General features: G+C 46.8%; 1 protein-coding gene across 1 annotated transcript in view; it reads left to right on the plus strand.

Moving 5' to 3' along the window:
* Positions 1-25,165, plus strand: part of LOC122797754 (DENN domain-containing protein 3-like) — a 1,015,730-nt gene that overhangs the window by 890,786 nt on the left and 99,779 nt on the right. The window contains exon 17 of the mRNA XM_044066279.1: positions 374-503. Within this exon, the coding sequence (XP_043922214.1) occupies positions 374-503 (130 nt within the window). The remainder of the gene's footprint in view (positions 1-373; positions 504-25,165) is intronic.

Genomic DNA, 25,165 nt, shown 5'->3' on the forward strand with positions numbered 1-25,165 from the left:
TATAATTCATTGTAATAAATGAGAGAGGAAAATATAATAGAAAACTAAACTGTATATTACATTGATGTCCAAGAAGTAATTGCTTTTAGTGTCGTCTATCACTTAATGTGCCTTCTGAATTTTGGTAGGATTCAATAGCCTTTACATTACTGGGTCAGGAAATATTTCTCCCAGAAATTAAATAGTAGAAGTATGTCTTCCAGAAATGCACAAATACAACAGCAAGCCTGAACTTGTAACAGTATGTCAGAAATATTTCAAAACAAATTTTACAAAGGTGAAATAAACAGTCCATTGTCTTGTCTAACTTTCAGGATTTTCCATATGGTAACTTTCCATATTTGATATTCTGGTAATGTGATTTGTTTTCCAGGACCCTCAGTATATCCAACAAGCCCTGACAAATGTTCTGCTCATGGATGCTGTGGTTGGTTGTTTGCAGTCACCAAAAGCCATTTATGCAGCAACAAAGCTCTCATATTTTGATAGGATGAAGAATGAAGGTAAATATTGTTTATTTTTAAGTGAGAATCTTAAAAAAGGTAATCCAGATGAAATATTTTATAGCATGATTATGACTGATTTTTTTGTCTAGGTAAGGCTTTATTAACAAGAATTGCTAAGTTTTCCATATGTTGTAAATTTTGAAACACAAGTAGTAAAAACACTTGTAGCTTACTTTTAGATGATGGCACTGTGATACAAAAACATTTCATTAGTTACCGTATCTCTCTCTATATTACTGGATTTTCTGAATTTATTGTTGGCAAGACCTATAGGACTTCACTATTACACTCTTGTAAAATTCTTCTTAACTCCTCAACTCACCACACATGAATAGACCATACAGTAACACACAGAACCCAATGTTCACACCACCACTGATTTGATTCTGTATTTGAGGTTATTACTGCTGTTCAGGAAAAGACACAACAGTTTTCATATTTACCGTGAACAAATTACATCCCATTCAAATCACATTCCCCCGATTCTCAAAAGCTTGCACGGCGTGCATGATTAGTGTAAGATGATGTTTTGCCAGCATGGCGGCCGAGCAGTCCATGTACGTGCACGTTTGACTGTAGCACTACTGCTGCAAATTCCCAGCCCCCATATGCAAATCACCCCATTTGCAGGTGAAAACCATGCAAATGAGGTAAATCTCCCATCCAGGAAGCAGGAATCAGGGCGTGCAGGACTAGCGTAATATGCAGAAATGTACTCAGTTAGTAACCGAGTACGGTACTGCAAACTCCAAAACGGAGCTATGACAGCTCCAAATAAAGGCTGCATATTATTGAGGGAGCATGCCAATGGCCAAGTAGAAGGCCATTGGCATTGCAAACAATGCCAAATGTACAAAATACAACTTTTATGATATGTCCGCCGATCACAGCTGTTGAAGCATAGGGTAGCGTTGTGCAAACGGGAACGGTGGGGAAATAAGAAAATAAACCTAAAAAAAGCGGTCTAACTAAAATCAGTATTCCGCCATGCAAGACAATGGCAGGCAAAAGACAACCTGGCCAGTGAGTAGTGGTTGCTAAGGGGGGAGGCACAGTGTGACACATGTAACTATGAATTAGCAGGCAACTCTATGCAAATGAGAGGAAGGATAGTGAATCCTGGTTTTCCCCAGCATGTGGGAAGGAGGTAGATGACATCATGTGTGGGAGTGTCAGGCACACTGTCAGCGGATTGGAGCCCTGTGGCTCGGGGTTGCATCCAGCTTAGCACAGCAAAGTCAGGGGGTGTGTCTAAACTGCCCAGCACATATGACAAAGTGTAAGCGGGTGTGCGCGCCGCGCAACAGGATCTACAGGAAGATAAAAGAAGTGAACCCAGGAAATAGAAGCAGTGTGCACATTGGAGTACATCAGTTGCACGGTGTGTCCTCGGGATGAAAGAAGGGCAATGGGAGCGGAAAGCAGCAGCAGGAAGTTAATCAAGAGGTAACAGGTTCGCTGCCAGGTGCAACGTATCGGAACAAACCAATTACACAGGCAGCAGACCAGCCCAGCCCAGACTGCCACTGTAAACTATGCAAACACCTACCCCTCTGTTTTTTCCAACAGCCTACACCCCCGGTGTAAACAAGCGGGGAACGTTTAACACTCACAACAGCAAAGTGTTACGGGCTGCAATAGCTATCATACAACTTGTGGAAGAGGCTGAGGGTTGTGAGGATGGGAATGCTGCCGACCAACCCACAGTGAGGAGAAGGAGAAGAGTGTACAGACCCAGAGTAACGTACCAAGGGCTACATGAGCTGGTGATAGTGAAGCACTATAGGGTGGACAGGGACCTCTTACAGCAGATTGTCGGCCACGCCTGACGCACAGAACTAACAGAGGAGAACCCATCCCAGTGGAAACTAAGGTATGGGTAGGCCTAAGAATACTAGCTACAGGTACCTTCCAAAGGCCAACTGGGGATATGATGGGGATCTCACAGGCATCAGCATCCAGGGGACTCCACCATTTGCGAAAAGCAGAAACCTGATCTCAACGCAATGAGGTTAAGATACTGAGCGGTTGCTGTTAAACAGGCTTTACAAATCCACAATTCAAAAAAGTTCTCGGCAGCCGTAGCAAAAGTAAAACTCTTCTTTATTGTAATAGATATAGTTGAAGGGTAAGCGCTTTCGCGTGGTCACAGCCACGCTTCATCAGACTCCACCATTTCCTGGATGCCATGGCAGCACATATTGGTGAGCACGTATATTTCCCCCTCACCCATGAGGCGTTGGCCAGCAGTATGCATCTCTTCCAGCAAATAGCAGAATATCCTGAGGCAGTGGGTGCAATAGACTGCACGTACATATGCATCAAAGCAACACCCAGTGAGCAGGGTAGGGTCTACATCAACAGCAGGGGTTTCCCCTCCGTCAACTGTCAGGTCATGTGCGATGCCCAGGGCATAATACTGAACATGTGTGCTGGCTGCCCTGGAAGTTATCACGATTCCCACATCTGGCATCTGATGCAGCTGTACCAGAAATTTGCCAATGGGGACATCCCACATGGTCACCTAGTGGGGGATGCTGGATACGCATTGGAGCCGTGGCTGATGACACCCATCAGAAACGCACACACACACCTGAACAAGAACTCCATAATGAGGCACAAAGAAGAATCATAATAGAGTGTGTGTTTGGGATGCTCAAGTCACAGTTCTGGTGCTTGGACACATCTGGTGGAGCCTTGCAGTACTCACCAACTACATGTACCCAAATCGTCCTTGTATGTGCCATGCAACACAATATGATCCTGTGGAAACAGCTGCAGCAGGAGCAGCAAGGGACAGGGCCACATAGCCCCCCACCAATGCCAAGGCCTGCACAGGCACAGAGTGACTCAGAGGAGGAACAACCTGAGCCTGCTCCAGTAGGCATAAGGAGGCATGCCCAGTATGCCCTGGCAAAGAGGCAATGCATAGCACATACACTGACATGGGAGGGACCCAGGGAATAGCACCTCTCTCTGACTCTCACATACAGTAAAAGGGATGCCATACATTACACTACCTGTGCCTAACTATGCATAGGCACTGTACTATGTGCATCCAACATAGTACACCCACAAGATAAGGGACTCACACATGCCAGTCACGAGGGGGGGTCACATACCCAACAACAGTCACAGCCAGCAGGACAGGTGTAGACAAACACAAACAAATGCCGTACTATGGCCTCTGAATGAGGGGCCAGGCCTACACGGACAGACTACATTAGGCCAGGTAATGGGATGTCAGTTGTGACGGCTAGGAAATCAGAAACTAATGTGTATGCAATCAAAAGATAAGAATGGTAGTATGACTTTGCCAGCACGATAGGTAAGACTACTGACTGGAATGGACTACAGGACATATCAGTACAGTCCTAGCAAATGTGTACAACTGTCAGGTGTGCCCCCCCCACCCCACATAGAAATATAATAACAGTCAGGTGCGCCCCCCCCAATCCTGTGTAGAAGCATAGAAATAGTCAGGTGTACCCCCCGCTATGCAGACATGTTGCAGCAGTCAATGCCAAATGATCAGTGGATACCATGCAGACACAGCATGCTACCTGTCGTGTACAACACAAAGGTCACCTGTGCAGTACAAACCACAGGACATGCTCCACACATGCAAAATAGACGGCCTTACTGGGCATGCTCACACACTTAGAGAAATGAAGGCAATGTCAGTCATCAACATACTGAAAGGTCATACTGGGCATGGTCACACAAACACATGAAGACCATGTATGCAAATACCAGTGGACCAGACACATTCAGCGGTTGCAATTGTTACTGCAGACACATGTCAGTATGTACCACTCATGCCTTGCACACACAGTGGATAGGAATACAGACATATATGTAAGGACAACACACCATAATAAGCCAAAGGTAGATGGATATAGATGTGTGGAAGAGGGTGACCGTGACAAGGAGCCATCCACGCCTCTCCCACCCAGCACACAGAAAAAAGGGCCCCAAACTCATCAGGTGCAGATGTCACACACTGCAGTTACTAGCACCCAGTACCTCTTAGCAGACTATGTGGTCCACGTGCCAGCTGCGCAAAATGGCTGGACAATGACATAGTCAGCTAGTTGCCCTATACACGCACCTGTGACATATGACCCCGTTTGTGGCCGCCTGTGGCGTGTCACCCCTACAAAAATGGTGTATGGGCCATGCACACACTGGCCACCCCATAGCGGTACCCTGACAAGCCTGCTGAGGTTATCCAATGTAAAATACAACTTTGGGAGAGTTGTAGGCCAGTAATCTCCATGGCGCGTCCCATAACTGCATACTGCTAAAGTGTGATACACTAGTTAGGTAGGAGTTCTAACCCCAGACATGGCAACTGTGTGTGTGAGTCTGTGTCACTGTTCGTGTGTGTGTCTGTCTCTCACTGACTGTGTAGAGAACAATGCCTTTTAGGCTACTCACACCCCTTACTATTCACATACCCAACATTGGCAAGGCTGCTGATTGTCACCCACCTAGAAATACTCCCCTGGGAAAGCTGTAGCCCAGTAATCTCTGTAGTGCATGCTGTAACTGCGTACTGCGTGATAATGTAGTTAGGTAGGAGGTCAAACCCCAGACCTGGCAACTGTGCATGTGTGAGTCTGTGTGTGCATATGTGTGCGTGTCTGTCTGTCACTGACTGTGTAGAGAGCAATACTTTTTAGGCTACTCACACCCCTTACAAGTCAAAGACCCACCTTTGGCAAGGCTACTGATGTTACGCAACTTGAAATACACCTCTGAGATGATAGTAGCCCAGTAATCTACGTAGCACATCCGGTAACATTGTATGGCCATAGTGTGATTAAGGAGATAGTTGGGAGTTCTAGCCCCCGACCTGCCAACTGTGTGTATGCATGTATGTCTGACTGTGTAGAGAGCAATGCTTTTAGGGTACTCACACCTCTTACATTTCACATACCCAACTTTGGCAAAGCTGCTGATGTCACCCACCTAGAAATACTCCCCTGGGAAAGCTGTAGCCCAGTAATCTCTGTAGTGCATCCCGTAACTGCGTACTGTTGTAGTGTGATAAACTAGATAGGTAGGAGTTCCAACTCCAAACCTGGCAACTGGGTGTGTGAGTGTGTGTCTGTGTTTGTGTGCAAGTGTGCATGTCTGACTGTGTAGAGAGCAATTCTTTTTAGGATACTCACACCCCTTACAAGTCAAATGCACACCTTTGGCAAGGCTGCCGATGTCATGCACCTTGAAATACACCTCTGGGACGATTGTAGCCCAGTAATCTCCATAGCACATCCCGTAACATCGTATGGCCATAGTGTGACTAAGGAGTTAGTTGGGAGTTCTAACCCCCGACCGGCCAACTGTGTGTGTATGCATGCATGTCTGACTGTGTAGAGAGCAATGCTTTTAGGGCACTCACACCCCTTACATTTCACATACCCACCTTTGGCAAGGCTGCCAACATCACACACCTAGAAATACACCTCTGGGAAGGTTGTAGACCAGTAATCACCGTAGCATGTCCTGTAACTGCATACTGCTGTATTGTGAATTAGAAGCATGGTTGGGTTCCATCCCCACACATGGCAGTTCCGGATGTATTGTGTGTGTCTCTGTCTGTGTAGGGAGCAATGCATTTTAGGCTAGTCTCTCGCAGTCATTTCAAATGCCTTACTTTGGCAATCCTGCTGATGTCAGTCAGTGTGAAATACACTTTTGGGCAAGGACTACTCCAGTAATATCCTTGGAGCGTACTCTAACTGTGTAGTGCTGTAGTGTAATACACTAGTTAGGTAGGGGTTCTACTCCCAAACATGACAGGTGTGTGTGTGTGTGTGTGTGTGTGTGTGTGTGTGTGTGTGTGTGTGTGTGTGTGTGTGTGTGTGTGTGTGCTTGTAACCCGTATCCTGTGTAGAGGTGGTTGCGACTGTGTGACACCTGTGGCCAATGTGGAGCAGGTTTTTGCATATTTCTTATATGGTGGCCATATTGTATATCACAATGTCCACTGTACAGGGATGACACATGTGATATGGCTGAGAGGCCGGGGTGCACAGCCATATCCAGACATGTGACATCAAGGCCAGGCAATCACAGTTAGCAACCCCAGTATTACCCAGAGCACACTCTCACCCCTTGTGTCATATGCACACACACACACACACACACACACACACACACACACACACGCGCGCGCGCGCCTAGGTAACAGCCAATATGTGGGTAGTACACTGCATATTGGCCACTGATAGTAACTGTGGAGTGACAGCGGTGGGTCACAGAGGGCATGATATCCAATCCATCTATCCAGTATGCACATACGTGCAGACAGTGCACCTACCCCATGTTCCCCAATGAACAACTGTACCACCTGTGGTGCCATCACATGTGACCCACAATGGACATACCATGCCTGACAACATGCCCATATGGACAGATGCCACTGACACCAAGGAATGCTGATAGCATGCACTCCATGTAGTTGCAGGGTAAAGCTGCTGGCCATTACCAGCTCCCGCCGCAGGTGGCCAGGAGTGGCACATCTGATGATAATCTGTGTTCACAACATGGACCGGACACCCCAGGTACAGTTCCACATGTCACTGTACATGCACGTGGGAGGTGTGCACATCCCAGACACCGTCCATGTCATGGACGAAGGAACACAGACATGCCAAGCGATGCACAGCATTGGCCACACACAGTAGTCACCCAGGTGACCGGATGGGGAATACAATACCCCCCTGTGTGAGCAAATGTAGATACTACATCCCTGAGCCACAATGCAGACCATCGTCATGTGGCCTGATGCCAAGGTACACCCATCGCCTAGCCTTGGACAGCCGTCTGGCGCAGTCAAACACCACACACCTGTGCAGACATGCACCTATGCATGTCGGTAGTGGCACCCTGTGTGTTTGTGTGTGTGTTGCATGCTGCAGATGTTCAAATCCACACTCCCTACAACCTCAATGGAAATACTGCAGCATGCTGTCTGATGTAAGACACCTTCCCATACCCTTTGCCCATACAGCCCCCATGTGACCTGTGTGGTGCATGGGATACCTGCACAGTGATGTGATGTGGCAATCCCACAACCGATGAGTTGTTCACCTGGCCCTGCCACGTGTGTCAATGTGTGTGTGTCCCTGTGAGGGTGTGGCTCTGTTGACACTGGCACATGTTCATGCCGACAGGCAGGTGTATGTCACCTACTGTACAGCTACTGTATCCCTGTTGCAGATGTCACTCACCATCACATATATGTTCAGAGTGCTCCAAAACAGGTAATCCATGTGACGCATCCAATAATTGCAGCGAACTGTGTTAGCACTACATAGTTGTCAGGGGTTTGATACCCTGTGCTGCTAGGTGTGTGACACAAACATGCTTCAGGTTTACCCTCCCACCCCTCTCTGACACATATTTGCCTCTGTCTGTGTCCCCCACCCCCTCTCAGGTGGAGACGTGGAGCCCCACACTTGCTTTGCTTAGGCAGTAGCATGTGTAATGTAAGTAATGCTCATGATCAGCTGATGGTCTCTGCATGAATCGCAGCACTCTCCTAGCTGATTGCATGTGAAACAGCTGTGGTAACATTCCCATAGCCAATTGTATGGAAACACACTCCAATCCCTAGGAACATCATGGTGATGTTGGCCCTTTTCACCCACTGTGAGCCAGAACTAGATCTGTTGTGTGCCAAACAGCATCTCAGATGGATTGCAGTGTACCTCTAACAACATACACTGTGGGAACAGTGCAACAAACAGGAGGTGGATATGCCCGACCTGACTGCAGACTGTAAAGTGCCGCTGTACTGCATTTGGAGTAATGTTGCTTTTACAGTGTTTGTGTGGATATGGCTGTTGTACATGTCTCAATACCTGCCATGTCAGTTTCATGTTGATGGGGAATCTTCATCTGCAGGGTCATCTGCAGCTTGGGCAGTGTTGTATCCGTGGTTGCATGTTTCACCCACAGAGCATCTACCTGTCGACTGCTGAAGGTAGTGTGAGGATTGCAGTCAGTAGATGGAGAAAGCTGTGGTAGTCACAGACGTCATATCCTTCAAAGGACATATGTTGCATCAACCCTGTAACAACAGTAAATGTATGTGGTTATCACAGCAACATGTCAATATTGCCCTGTGTATGTGCTTCCAGCCACACCTGTGTCAACCTTTGTACATATGTCATGCTTAAAGTGGTGCATATGTGCTGTATGCCTTACTTTGTGGCATCATATCTGAGAACAAGCCACTGATATATGCGACTGCTACACATGTTATGTTCAGTAGGGGGTTACATTACATGACATCACCTGCACATTCTGTGGATGTTCGTACAGTACTGAGGTCTTTGTATCTATGGTGAATGCCGACAGTGTGTGTAGTGTTGATATGTACCTTAGCCTGTGTACAGACTATGGTAGATGACATTGTTCTAGTTCCCCTACTATCAGATGTTATATGCTGCCCCACTGTATGCTACTGTAGTGGTGTACATGTTTGTAGGGCCATAAACATACGTTTCCCATACCACAGGCAGCCACCAGACCAAACTGTGTAGCAGACCAGTATATGTAGGGTCAATCTGCGAGTGGCACATATGAGGATGGTGTCGAACACATAGTCTATATACTGTAATACCATGCTAGCTAACCATATGTGGCTGTGGCTGTGTTCACATTGGTTGTGGATATGCACTGTCACACAGGTGTATCTTACCCTGTGCTGTGACATGCCTGTTGAGCCTGCTTTATATGCAAGTACATGTGCATTCCCCCTTGGGAGGTTTAGGCCAGCGTTGAACCAGTCTGGCTGCAGCCTGAACAGTGCATTATGACATGCCTAGCAGCTGAATGTACCTAACCATTGGGATGTCATGTGCAGATACTAGCCAGATGTCCCACTGCCGGACCTCCCCTAACAGTCATGTATGTCAGACAGGGCAGTGGGATGCAGTGCAGATGTATGTCAATACCTGTTGTGTAGTATGTGGCCATGGCACCCCTGTACCAGTGGTCATACCGTTACAGGCCAGGCAGGGGTGTGTGAATGCATGACCTATGGTGGACATCATATACCGGTCATTATGTGTTATACCCATCTACATGGCCATCCACATCCATATTGTCAGGCATGGTACACACGTGTAGCACTAAGGGCTTATGTGCATACCTCTGGACTGTACAGACTGTGTCAGACCATCCACATATATTGGCCAATATCTCTGCTGCAGTCCACAGCGGCATTACGTGCTAGCAGCGGTACTGTACACTGATGTCCTTTGGATGTCGTTCAATAACCAGTGGCACACCTGTTATGAGCAGATATGACCTCCCACACACACCATCTCTGTGAAGGCAATCCCAGTGACAGTAGCAGTAGTCTGATAGTATATCTGCTATACATAGCTGACATCCCCTGCAACTATGACATTGGGAACATACAGGCTGGGGTTGGCCTACACTTCATGTCCAGGACATATGGTGGAAATATATGCACATATACATATCCAGATAGCCAGATATACGATTACACTTGTGTACTGCACCCAATTAACACTGTCATGGCAACCACCCACTATAGATTCCCACATCATGTGTGCGTGGTCCCATTACATCTCCTGTGTTCATAGGTTCATAGGTTCACAGGTTCATAGGTTGGTACTAGGCTATCAGCCCTAGGGCCTATACAAGCCTATCCATAACAATTCCCTGGCTATTTCTTCCCACATTATTTACTTTCCTGGACCCCTGTCTAGCAGGGCGACTGACGTGATCCCTGGGGTGAATTTCCTTTCTTCCATCCAATCGTCAAGGTTCCTCTTGAAGAAGTCCAAAGAGGCACTCTGCTTGACATGTATGGGCAATCTATTCCAGAGTCTGGGGAGTCTCTGGGTCAGGAACCTATCCCTCCAGCATGTTTTGTTTATTGTGATGACAAGGTTTAGATCCCTGGAGTGTGTAGCTCTGAGAGATTGGGATTTCTTTAAGTGTAGCATGTCCAACAGCTCTGGGTTTGACATGGCCTTGTATGTTAGGCAGAGATCGCCTCTGAGCAGACGATATGCGACAGAGTACAGCTGGAGTTTTTTAAGGCGGTCAGCATAGGGCATCTGCTTTAGGCCTGTGATTCTTTTAGTGAGGTATTTCTGAGGCCTTTCCAGTTGTTGCAGATGTCTTGAGAGGTACATACCAAATGGGCGTTGTATTCTATAATGGGTCTAATGAGGGATGAGTACAGTGGGACAATGACCTCCGTTTTTCTGGATGAAAAGCCCTTCGTGATGAGGTGTGCCACATAGAAGGATTTCCTGACTGTTGTGGCGATGTGGTTATCGAAGGTGAGACCACTGTCCACCTGTGTCCCTAAGTCTCTTATCACACTTTCTGTGTTTAGTGTACTGCCACCTATGTGGTAATTCATGGATACATGTTTTTTCCCAAAGGGGATAACAATACATTTCTTGGCATTGAGCTTGAGCCCATGGCTCTGGCACCAAGCATCTGTTTCTGTAAAGCCCTTTTGTAGAGTATCCACATCATTTGGGGATTCAATAATGGCTCCCAGTTTGCAATCATCTGCAAACTTTGTTAGCCAGAGTCCCTTAGTGTTGACCTGTACTTCAGAGAAGTAGATGCCAAACAAGAGCGGCCCCAGGACTGAACCCTGAGGTACTCCACTCGTCACTTGTCTGGAGCTGGATTTGGAGTCTGCTACTTTTACAGTGTGGATTCTATCAGTAAGCCATTTAGCAACCCATTGGGTGACATAGGGATTAATGCCCAACTTAGTAAGTTTATCTATGATTCCAGAGTGGGGGATGGTGTCAAAGGCCTTGGCAAGGTCTAGATAGGCTGTGTGGACCACCTTACCCTTGTCCATGGCTCTGGAGACTGATTCAAAGAAGTCAATCAGGTTCAGGAGACAAGATCGGCCCTTCACAAACCCAAACTGGGTGGGGTCCAGTGTTTGAAGGTTGCCAATGTCTTTGTTTATAAGTTCCATGATAATACGCTCCATGGCCTTGCAGATAAGGCTTGTCAGACTGATGGGACGGTAGTTTCCGGGATCCAAGGTGGATTGCCCCCTTGTGGATTGGGATAACTGTAGCTCTGCGCCACTCAGTGGGCATGAAACCTGAGGTGAGGTTATGATTAAACATGACACTTAGGTGAGGTGCCAGTTCATATTGTAGTTCATGTAGTACACAGCCGGATGTCATCTGGTCCCATGGATGCTGTATTCTTGGCTTTAGAGTGCGTTTTGTACCTGTGTGGCCATTATTACTGGAATTTGGCAATCTTCCGGTATTGAGATGGGCCATTTAGGGGGTGAGAGGGGGTGAAGTTGGCACTGAATCGATCTGCCAGGATATTGGCAATATCCTTCGGATCAGTATATTTAATGCCATTCTGTTTTAGCTCAGAGCAGATCTGAGCATTGCCATTTAGATTCTTGACATAGTTATAGAATGCTTTGTGGTTGTCTTTGGAATCTTTGGCAATTTTATTTTCGTAACTAGCTTTGGAGGATTTTATGAGGCATCTCAGTTTCTTACGGAGGCTAGTAAGGGAGTTCTTTGCATCCTGGGATTTTCCTCTTTTCTTCAAAAGTTTCTTCCTTTTGTTGTAAAGTTTGTTTATGGCAGGGGACCACCAGATTGGCTTCCTTCTTTTGGATGAGAGCATTTTGGTTCTATTTGGGATGGCATGATTCATGCATGAGTGGATGTGCTCTTACAGTGCCTTAGTGTAGTTGAACTTTCAGTTCCCGTCTGCATGGGTGTCATGAAGTTTGTCACTTCTGACTTGAGTAGCATGAAGTTGGCTTTGGAGAAGTTTTTTATGGTGGTTTCTTTACTGGGGGGTGGGGGTGGGATGTGGATGTTAAGGGTGATTAGCTTATGGTCAGACCTGACTAACGAGGGGGTGACTATAGGTATGGAGCATTGATTTCCCATGTTGGTAATGACCTGGTCTAGGATATTGGAGCCCCTGGTGGGACTATGGATTAGTTGATCCAGGGCATTGGAATTTATGAATTCCAAGAACCGTTCTAAAGGTGTTGGGACATGAGTAGTTTTCCCAGTTAATGGCAGGGTAGTTAAAATCACCCAGTATTAGGGTGTTTGGTTCTATCTTAATATTTTCCAGTATGTTTAGAAAGGTGTAGTGAGAATCTTGGGGTATGGTGGGGGATCTGTAGCAAGCTACAATTTGGATTGCAGTCTTACCTAGTGTTAGTTGCACTTGGAGAATTTCAGACACATTGTGTTGGCCAACTAGCCTGGTGTTGTGAATATCCTTGGTGAATATTGATACTCCTCCACCTTTAGTGTTTCGGTCCTGGTTTGGTTGCCGAAAAGTGTGGTAAGAGTTGTAGCCTGGTATTGCAGGGGTGCTCTCTGGAGCCTTGAACTAGGTCTCAGTTACTGCACAGATATTGATGTTCTCCATTTTTAGGAGTGCCTCGAGAGAGTGCATTTTGAGGTTTAGACTTCTAGCATTGAGTAGCATTACCTTCAGATTTTGCATGCTTGTACCTGTTACGGTGTGATGGGCATCCGTCCTGTGTGTGGGCCCAGTGCTACCGACAGCATGTAGCAATACCCCATACAGGAGAACCGGCACACTCAGGGCAGCTACATATTTGTAGGAGGATCAGGAAGTACAGACAGACTGTGAGTGGAGTTGTGTTATGCTTTGTACAGTACTGGTGTTACAGGGTGTGGGTGTACATACTAGTTTGCCTTGGAATGCAGTCTGTCTGCATAGCACACAACTGTGGGCCTACCATCATGCCGGCCAGAGCTGTGCCTTTCATGTCTTGTCTGTTCACCACACAGGTCTTGTGTCAGATAATACATTGGCAGTGTGTATGTTGCATGTTACCGGTACATGGCTACATCCATGACCGTCTCTATCATCAATTCCCTGACTAAGGGTATGTTACAGACTTTCCTGTAACACCTGCACCTTGCGTAGTGTATGGCAACAGTTGTCCACATATGTGCCTGCATTCCAGCCTCTGTCCATCACCTACATACCAAGCTTTGCACATATGTCATGATATCGGTGGTTGATCCATAGTGGGCTGGGAGTATAACACACTGCCATGTCTGCCATCAGTCTACTGCCGTTATAACCCCCACACATATGGTGGGGCTGGGGCCATATATGTGTGTGTGCCACCTACACAATACATGTGTGCCCTAATGCACTGCAGAGCCCAGTGTGTGTAACAGTGGTATATGGCCCTGTATTATTAAGTCTAGGGGGGAGCACCAGAAATGACCTAGGCTCCTACAAATTGTGGGGGTATCAGGGCTGAGCTGCCTTAAGGTATCTGGATGTACAGTACCGTATACTTCACCTATATACACATTACTGACATGGATCTGGGTACTGCAGGACTACTGCCCCCTGCCATACAAACTGTTCTGTGTATTGATGTGCTTGTGATGGTGTCAGTTATGCCATGTTATGTAGCAGTTACAACCCATGTGGTCATATGATGTTTATACCACCTACTGTGTTTGTACAATGTGTAGATAGAGGCTGCTGAACTACACACCTGGAGTGCATACTGTTGATTGTCAGATATCCTGTGGCCCACTGTGTCTTTCCTATTGTACAATGTAAATAGCTTGGCCTGGACAGCAACAGCTGTGAACCTTTCCAGCCTACTGTATAACTGTAACTGGTCCACTGTAGCATCACTTCGTTGATATAGTTGTCAGTGTCTGAACAGCTGAATGGCATGGCATGTAGAAATGTAGTAGTACACTATGAAAGGTTTCCATGTCTGCAAACCTGTGGGTGTTGTTTTACCTATGACCTCTCTGTGGGTGTATGTTACAGGCAACGATTGTCATTTGTATGGGTGGCACATACAGTGTCCAGTCGTTCAGGGGTCTACTGTAGGCATAGTGGCTGTTCCGTATTGCGTGCACCTACCACTTATGTATAGTACTGTACATATAACTGCCTGTGTATGTGTAGTCACATGTATATGTACACACACACACACACACACATATATATATATATATATATATATATATATATATATATATATATATGTTTATAAATATGTATACCTGTATCTGCATATCTGTGTCTGTGTATCTGAAGCCTGGTAATGTTGATGGCTTCCACATAATACATTCCCCATGAGAGCCAGACTGTACTGCATGATATGTTACCAATACCAGTCTGACATCATAGAGGTGGGATGTAGTACAGGTAATATTGTGTGCCCATGTTGTCACTGGCCCTGGTTATGGGATCTCCAACACTTGGTAGTGTATTGCAGGGCGGACGTGTTTGGCTGGGGGGGATGCCTATTTGTACAACTCATATACAGCCTCTCAACCCCATTAACGTAACATGTATCCTGTTACACTCCTCTCCCTAACAGCTACATATGCCTTGCAGTAACAGCACAACAGTGTTGTACCAATGGGTCAGTTGCCATGGGAATCCCATTGAGGTCTGCCACGTGTGTGTATGTGTGCAAGTGTGCATATCTGTAGGGTACACCAGTCCGAGTCCACATACTCCTATTATGATACACATTGTCACACAGTAGTATGGATATTGTTGTCACCCATAGTTGTGGCAACGAAATGCAACACTCTACTATGCCTGTGGAGTGTGCATCACATGCATATCCCTGTGGTACCACTGTTATATGCAACCGGTTGTTTTTGTGTCCTGGCCAATATGTGATAGTGGGTATGTCAGAGTATCAAGAAGGGTTCTAGTGTATACAGTATTCGTTGGGGGATGTGGGTGCTGTGTTCACTGTCTTTGCACCATGGTACACCTAGTGTATGGCCCACGTACCAATCTCAGGTGGCTAATGTCACCATCACCCATACAGGTAACAGATAAAAGGATACAGCCCAGTTACACATGTGTTGTGTGCAGCCTACCTGTAACACATTGGACACATGGACTAGTTAGTTAGCAACTATACAACCAGTTCTCTAAGATGTGTGTCTACCTGTTCTGTGTCAGTCAATGTGTATATAATGGTATGACACACTATGTATTCTCCATATACAAACATTACATCCCCCATTACCATATTGTACGTGTGTGTGGATGGTCTGCATGTAGCACGTGACCTGGTACACACCTCACCCTCCAGATGGTATCGTGTGTGCAATGACAGCCACACAGTTCAGTAGCAGTACATATCCGGGTTGGGGTCTAGACACAATGCCGCCAAGTAAGGGTGTGTGTGTATGTGGATGGGTTGACATAAGGGTGCAGATTGTTCCTGTATCAGCAGGCCACCGGTCAAGTTTGAACGGCCAATAACTGTTATACATACCTGTGGCATGTGTAATTGTACACAACATATGTCACGGCCATGGTGTCACCACACTGACATACCCTTGTGGAATATGACTGTGGACCATCCTCCTGCTGACACATGTATGCCTGCAGTACAAAAGGATGACAGTATGAGGATATCAGTTGGTGTTACCAACAGCTGAGATGCATCATAGCTGCATGGCTACACTACCTGACATGTATGCAGTACACATTACCCCTGACTAAATTCTGCACTACAGTACATTGCAGCACTCTATCACAGTCACCGTGTGCATCAGAACCATGTTAGCCTGTCCCTGCATCGATGTTATGGATGACAGGGATGTGGCACAGGTATCATCATATGCACAGGGTGTTCATAGGTTCATAGGTTTATACTAGGCTATCTGCCCTAAGGCATTTATAAGCCTAGCCCAAATTATTGTGGCTCACGCCACCCCTTATATGAAAAAATACTGTGCCCATTAGTTTGTTGTGCCTCTGTCCAGCAGTGACCCAGAGATGATTCCCGGGGTAAACCTACGATCTCCCATCCACAGGTCTAGATTTCTCTTGAACAGAGTCAGCAAGGTGCTCTGCCTCACATGGACCGGGATTTTATTCCACAGCATAGGGAGTCTCTGAGTGATAAATCTATCCCTCCAGCAAGTCCTATTTATATCCGTGCTAAGGTTTAAGTCGCTTGCTCTAGTGGTTTTGGTGGATTTGGATTTTTTGAGGTGGAGCATGTCCATTAATTCGGGCTTGGACATGACCTTGTATGTCAGGCACATGTCACCTCTGAGCAGACGGTATGCGACTGAATAGAGCTGGAGTTTCTTCAATCTGGCAGCATATGACAGATTTTGGAGTCCCTTTATCCTTTTGGTGAGGAACTTTTGGGGTCTCTCCAATTGCTGCAGATGTCGGGTGAGATACATCCCGAATGGGGCATTGTACTCGATCATTGGTCTGATAAGTGAAGAGTACAGGGAACAATGACCTCACTAGATCTGGATGTGAATCCTTCATGATCAGGTGGGCAATGTAGAAGGTCTTTCTAACCACTTTAGCAATGTGAGTGTCAAAAGAAAGGCCACTGTCAACCTGGGTCCCCAGGTCCCTGATAACCTCTTCTGTGCTTAGTGGATTGCCACCTATATGGTAGCTTAGGGTTACCTTGTGTTTCCCAAGGGTATGACTATACATTTTTGGTGTTTAACTTCAGGCCATGGCTCTGGCACCAGCTATCTGTTTCGTGAGTCCCTTCTGAAGGATATCCGTGTCCGATGCACTTTCCACTATGGCCCAGTTTGCAGTCATCTGCAAACTTTGTCAGCCAAAGTCCTCCCATGTTGGCCTGTACTTCTAAGAAGTAGATGCCAAACAATAGGGGGCCAAGGACCGAGCCCTGTGGAACACCACTTGTGACCGGCTTGGAGTCTGACACAGCGCCAGCAACTCTAACCCTGTGGGTTCTGTCCTTAAGCCAGTTTGCAACCCATCTTGTGACATATGGGTTTACATTTAAGCTGGTAAGTTTTTCTACAATACCCGAGTGGGGTATTGTGTCGAAAGCCTTTGCAAGGTCAAGGTAGGCTGTATGGACTGCCTTTCCCTCATCAATGGCCTTGGTGACTATTTCGAAGAAGTCGACCAAGTTCAAAAGGCATGATCTTCCCTTGACAAAGCCAAACGTGTGTGAACGTCATCTTAGCTGCATGGCTACACTACCTGAAATGTATGCAATACACATTACCCCTGAGTACATTCTACACTGCAGTACATTGTGGCACTCCATTACAGTCATCATGTGCATCAGAACTATGTTAGCCTGTCCCTGCATCAATGTTATGGATGACAGGGATGTGGCACAGGTATCATCATATGCACAAGGTGTGTTGCAGGTATGCCAGAGGCCGAGGGTGGTCCAAACATGTGTCACCATGTGTGTGTGGGTGAGGGGTGTGGTTCCTTGGTTGGGGCATGGTGATGTGGTGTGTGTCAGTTTGGAGTTGCCCTAGGTGTGATTGTATAGTGTGTGGGTATGCATGCACACAGTTCTGCCATGTGGCTGCCCTATAACAGTAATGTTGGACAGCTGCAGACCATACCTGGCAGGGTGTGCAGTTCACTGCCTTCGGCCACGGAGACACTGACTGTGTCTACCAAGGGTTCCATGGGCACGTGCAGGTACAGACCTTGAGGTGCTACTTTCCCCTGATGATCACATATGTCTGCTGGAACCATGTGCTGCCTGGCCTGCTGGGGTGGGGTGTGGACAGTAGCCCCTGTGGTGTGCTGGGGCTGGTACTGCCACTACAGGAGCGGCTGTGCATCCTAGCACATCCAGGTTGACCGCCAGCTGCTGGTGTCTCTGGCCTACGTCCACGCAGCCGTTGCACCACTCCCACCACATGTTCTAGCACAGACATACCACGGTCATGGAGGCCAACCATCTCACCCCACCGTCTATCCATCACCTCAGTATATTCACAGAAGGCGTTCATGGAGGTTGCCACTTACAGCTGCAAAAGCAGACCTCTGCAGCCACAGGCCCTGTCTGGTGTGCATTTCCATACATGTCTATACCTCCATTACGGCCTGAAACATGCTCCTAGTGGTGCCAGTTGTGGTGCCTCTGCCAGGGGCATCATGACCTGCAGTCCTCCCACCAGCACCACGGTACATCTGCCGATGTGGTGGCCTTCCGGACAACTGGCTATGCCGACTGTGACCCGACACAGTTGACATGGACACCACACTTTCCTGGTCATTGCCAGCAAGTGCCAACTGTCCCTCTGCTATGGCCACATGTGATGGGGTTTGTAGGGGCACTGTAACTGTGTGCGGGCTTGGGGTGGCTAGGAGGGTGATGACACATGTTGGCACAGTGTCTGCCTCTGACAACCCCACCTGTGCCTCACTTGTACCTTCATCATCATTGGTGTCTGTAGGGACACCTACCTCAGTTTGCATGCAGGAGGGACCCTGACCCACCTTGCCACATGTGGGGGAAACAAATACACACTTTAAGACCTGTACAACATTGCATTACAGTACACACACTCACACACACTCATACTGACAGCCACCTTACTACCTCACTTTCCCTGAGTTTACAGACAGTCCCACAGTCAGTTACAGATGTTCCCCATTCTGCATAGTACTTGCTAATATACACGCATCACATTAACATATCATTCCTCTCCATGCCTACACGTGTGGTTACCACACCTGACCTTTTACTCCATCGCCTCCCTGACTTGGGTGGAATAGGTTGTACATGGCCTCACTGCTGTCACCCTGTATTACCCTGTGTATGGGCAGTAATAGTGTACGAGGCCCCTATATGGTTGGGGCTGCTACATTCATTACATATGTCACACACCAGAGCCTCATACTACAGTCTTGCTCAGTCCATGTCACATCTGCTGCACAAGCGACCCATCATGCGGACAACAGTACCACCTGGATACACTCACTGATGTGCTGTGGTAATTCCCCATTGCATTTGTAGCGCTGCATATGTGGGTAGCCAGTTACCTATCTGCTGCTGGCAATATGATGTGTATACATGACATGTACTGCACCTCCCAATGCATGCTCCATGTTACAGACCTTGTTATGCTATCAGTTGTCCTGTGTTCACATACCTGACAAGTTGTCCTGGTGTCCCATGTCTCACTCCATGTACAGCACAATCCCAAGGGAGAGTACCGCCATGTGGTCAATCCCACTATCGCCTGTGCATACATGGACACACACACATACACACACACACACACACACACACGCACACACATCTAACATGCATCGTCCACACTCCACTAGATTGCACTTACGAACACAACCGAGAAACACACACACCCCCCCCACACTCCTACATTTGGAGTTGCACAACATTTGTACACACAGTCCTCCCATTAGCTTCTGTCAACATGCATTACATATGGATCTTAACAGCATGCAGTGCAACTGTAGTGACATCATGCTAGTGACAGTATACATGTGTGTGAGGCATGGGCTTTGTTGGTAGGTGATGACCCTTCCCCATGTTAACACTGCAGCCATGTACAAAGTGTTACTGTGGACCTGTTCTGCACCCTACCTTGTACTGTGCATCATACCTCACAGGTGTAGAAACCATTGATGCATCTGTAGTACTGTGTTGGTTATGTCAGCTCCAATGCTCACAGCCCCTATGTGTTGTAGCAACTCATACCTTGGATGATATGTGAACAGCTATCAGTTGTGGATGCCTGATGTCTGCATTACAGATCACAACATCAGCAGTGCGTGTATGACCAGTACATGACTATTACACTGACAACCAGCGAACCTTACCATGGCTGTGAGGGGTGCCCTACACATGTCCCAGACCTCTGCATGGATGCAAGGTCTACTCATGTGGACATCCCTTGGAGTGCACACACTGCTGTCACAAGTGCTGTGGGGTCAGGGTTATGTCTGCAACGTTTACTTAACCTGATTGTGTGCAGCTGCAGCCATGGTGGTGTTAAGTCACACATGTCCCTACTGTAGGCCATGTGTCCTGCCACATGTCACATCCCTGTAGACACATTGCACATTGACAGGATGTTAGTTATCTTGCATGTGTCTGTTGTACCCTTCCGATACCCCAGCATGGTCTCTACTGTGATGCAGTGCATTTCTCAGCATCAAAATGTGAATGTATACAGCATGCAGTACGGGTAGGTGTGTTAGATGTATGCATGGGGGATATCTCATAGCTATTACATGCCTAGGTTATCATCATGCATGAACACAAACCATACTCACCTGCTACGGGCTGCTGCCGTGGTGGTGTCCTGGAGGGACCTACATAGGAGTGTGAGAAAGCTGATGTCTGTGGCCACAGCTGTGGCATTCACAACAGGTGAGTGCAGTGTTATGTTACAACAACAGTAGAATTACACAATGTTACAGCTTATACACAACTGTTTATTACTACTACACCCACCTCCAAGATGTGCCCTGCCAGGTGTTGATGCTGCAGGCGGAAAGGTGCCACAAGGCTACTGAAAAGCTCCTCTACATGGGTGAGGGGTGGATGGGTGGGTTGCCCCCCCCCCGTTGCGAGGTGGTCCCCCCTTCCGGCAGCTGCACACCGACGCACATGGAGAAGCAGGTCGATGCAATGATGCCAGACCTGCTCATAGCTGTGGTTATGCAATCAAGCATAATTGACCCTGTGGACTAGCTCGTTCCACAAGGCGGTCCTCTCCTGCTGGTCATGGGCTGTCCGGCCAAAAAGCTGTACGTAGTGCTGTACCAGGTGGTCGATAATGATCACTGTTTTAGAGGCGCTGTACGTGGGAAGACGACCATGCGACATGTTTCCTGGAAGACATAAAGATGGAAACAGGTCTGAGCCACTATATGTATGTGTATAAATATATCTATATACATATATGTGTAGATATATGTTGTACGTTGTTGATATGCCTATGTCTATATGAGTGTCTGTAGCTGTACACATACATATCACATTCCATATCACACAGATATGTGGATGCATACAGACATCTGGTCCACATTCTGTAACCGTCTTTCATTCACAGCTGCACTGTTGTGCCTTGCTGCAACACAGACAGGTGCCACATGTGAACACAGCCTAGCATTAGGGTCATAACTATGGTGTGAGATTGCTGGTATGCCTATTACACACCTATGGCATTTGTGCATGCTATATTACACATTAACATGACTGTCCTGCAAGTGGTGTGCTCTGACACCCATGTGTCTATGACGGCAGTACATCCAACAGCTATTGTCCACACTAACATAACATACACAGATATTATGGCTGACATCTTTGTCATTCATTGCTGATCTGCACAGTTGACAGGTTTGTCCCACTGCTTACAGGGACAGACATTACTGTCCAGAGCAGTTGTTCAGTCGGACATCATTACAGGGACAACTACAGATGGCACATATCAAACATTCTGCATCATATGTCCTATTAATCTATACCACGTACTACATTAAAATACATACAGTTATGTTTGACATACCTTTTATTGTTTGGACGGGTGTGATGCCTTCTCGGATGTGGCCTGTAGCTATTTGTTTCCCACTGTGTGAGTTCCATTTTATAAGTTTTTCTCTCTCTCTCTCTCTCTCTCTCCAGTAGAATTAGTTGGTTTGAATGGATTTAAGCATGGCTTTTGTAGGTGATGCACATGATCAGGTGATGGGTTGTGCACCAGTCAGTGTGCAACAGTTGCTGACTGCATGCATCCTGCCTATGTAGTGATTCTGTTAACCATAGTCATGGCAACCCAGTTCTATAAATTGCTTAATCATGTGGGCGTTGTCCCGTCACCTTTCCAGTATGGAGGACATCCTTCCTGTATGTGGGCAGCAGTGTTACAGAAGGTAGGTTACAGTACCTATTACAGCGGGGTTTGCAGACACAGGACAACTACACAATCTTAAGAAGTTCCAGACCTACAGCCAGAGTGAGTAGTGTTATGTGCTTTGTACATTGCTGGTCTTGCAGTGTTTGCGTGTACATAGTAGTTTAGGATGGAATGCAGTCTGACTGCATAGCTCTCAACAGTGGGCCTGTCCACATGATGGCCAGTGGATTGTCTGTTTGCGTTTGCCTGTGCACCACACAGGTCTTGTCCTAGATATATCCCTGGCAATCTGTCTGTTGTGTGCTGTCAGTACATGGCTACTTCCAGTTATGTTCCTGATGTGTTATTCCTGCATAAGGGTATGTTGCAACGAATCCTGTAACAGCAGCAATTTGCAGGGTGTGTAACAGCAATATTACAAGTATGGCCCTGTGTTCCTGCCTCTGTCCTCCACATATATGGCTGGCTTTGTCTTGCTGTGATACGGTTAGGAGTTGTTAAGTACTGGCCTATCATAATTTACTGCTAGCATTCCTGCTATCACCCCAGTCATATCGTGGACTCCCACGACATTTGTTGGTCAGGGTCCATACATGTGACAGAGGTTTACTATCATATTTTCGAATGAAACTCCGTCGACTGCACTTTTGTCGACCACGGAAAATCGAAAACAGTAATGTCAAACTCCAAAAACCGAGGAATGGGTTTTAACGTGGGTCGAGATAGGTGTTCATTGCTATTGCCGAATTACAAACCTCTCCCTTATCTCGAACCATGTTAAAACCCATTCCTAGGTTGGCTTTTGGAGTTCGACATTACCATTTTTGATTTTCCTTGTTCGACAAAAGTGCAGTCGACAGAGTTACATTCGAAAATATGATAGTAAACTGTGACAGATACATAGACATTATCACAGGTAATAAATGTCCCCCTAGGCCTTGACTACAGGGTGTAACTGGCGGCTGCTGAACTACATCTGTTATTGTTTATTGTTACCTATCTTGATGGCAGATCCTTTGTCTACAGTTGTAAGAATTGACGGGCTTGGCCTGGACAGCATAGTATGTTATATATCCGCACTGTCTGCATTTACTTTTCTGTGTGGGCCTTGCATTCCTCACTGATTAAATAAGTCCAGATCTGTGTGCTGTTGGTAATGGCATACATTATTGTAAAATACACCATTAAAGGTTGTCTTTGTATACATATCTGTGTGTCGTCTCATGTCCTTTGAATAGTGAGTGGGTCTGTTTGTAATTCAGTACTCCTGTTCAAGTGTAAATGTCATTTAGTAGGTTATACAGCAAAACGATGTTGTTATACTGATTTCACACGGAAAATAGAATGTGCTGCAGTGGGACTCGAACCAAGAATGCGTGCGCGTTAGGCGGATGCTTTGCCCATTACACAATTGCAGTTCTGCGTAATTTGCATATTTATACCTTAATGCCATACCCATGCTCCCTTTCCCCGGCCCCCGAGCTCCACGTACACAGCACCCATCCAATCTCCAGTTGCTAGCCCTGCCATACCATACCTCCACACATTTCCCTCTCTGCACATCTCGGTACACCTCCATTTTACTGTCGGGATGCAACCTTCTGCAGGCTCTTCATCCGTTTAGTCCACATACGTTCGAGCCTTCCCTTCATCCACCTCCGATACCGGTGGAAACATCATTGTGACCCACAAAATCTGGTGCGTCCTAGCAGGGATGGATCAATTGTTGTGTCACAAGTAGACTTTGCTGCTCTACACTGTTTCTTCCACTGCTAGCATCCTACCAGGGTTTTGAGAAGCAGCGGTTTGCTCACACACCAGACCAGCCTCATCTCCCGCTTCCGCGGATGAAACACACCCCCACAGCGTGTTCCATTTTCCATTCCTCTCATCAGTATTATACAAGACTAGTGTTCTCACAGTATGCGTGGACAGGCACTGTTCATTGATACTCATAGACTGCTCAGAATACTGTGACTAAGCACTGTGCACATGTTTGCTGGTATTAATGTACATACTTGCATACATTTCCTATACTGTTGACTGTCTGTGCCGGATGATATGTTTGCAATAACAGCAGCTGATTGTATATCTGCCATGCCTTTGTGGTAACTCACTTGGACTATAGTGTGCAGGGGGGGGACTTGGGAGTGCTGATTATGTTGTTACTGGCCACGATGAGGGCTGTGGGCTACAGCGTGCCTAAGGCACTGTGGGGGAAGTGTAGGTGGGTATGCGCTGGTGTGTGCTAGGCTCAGACTTGCTGACCTCTGGTTATGGCGTCTTACACTGAGTTGGCCTTCACATTGCTTAACCAATGTGGGCATTGCTTACCGCTGCCCAAACAAGCGTAGTCCCACATCAGCATGCTGTACTCGGAGCTTTAGACAGCAATATGGGGGTTTCTTCTTTTCATCTTTATGTCTTGTTGCTGTTGTATGCATGGGAGACTGTTGGTGGGGATATGTGGACACCTATGAGCGGCCTCACTCATTTATTTCCACTTTTTGCTGTTCTCCTTTGCAAGGGCATGTTTATTCAGAATGCTCTGCTCTCAGACACGCCCCCTGCACTCGTACACACTCCGTGTATGCCTAAGAGGTCGGGCAGCGCGCCTTCATTAATATGCATGGCGCGTTGTCATCCTACTCCTAAGCGGCCGCCTCCATGTAGGACTACGCTAGTCCTGCACAGGAGATTAATAAATCCAGGGGATTGTTTAGTTCACAGTCACAAAATCTCACCTTTCTAACATGCATATCACTGAAATAGCACAGTATCATTTGTAACATGCTTGCACTCTGCCACTATTTATACAAATACCATATACACAAATCAGCAGTTGCAACATTAATCTCACACGCACATTGGATTCACACTCTTTGTATATTACAAGCAGTAACCCCTTTATACCCATATTCAACAAGTTTGTCAACCATAGCATGTCGT

This window comes from Protopterus annectens, chromosome 3.part1 (assembly GCF_019279795.1).
Source record: "Protopterus annectens isolate FY-2018-M chromosome 3.part1, PAN1.0, whole genome shotgun sequence".
In the NCBI taxonomy this organism is placed as follows: domain Eukaryota; kingdom Metazoa; phylum Chordata; order Ceratodontiformes; family Protopteridae; genus Protopterus; species Protopterus annectens.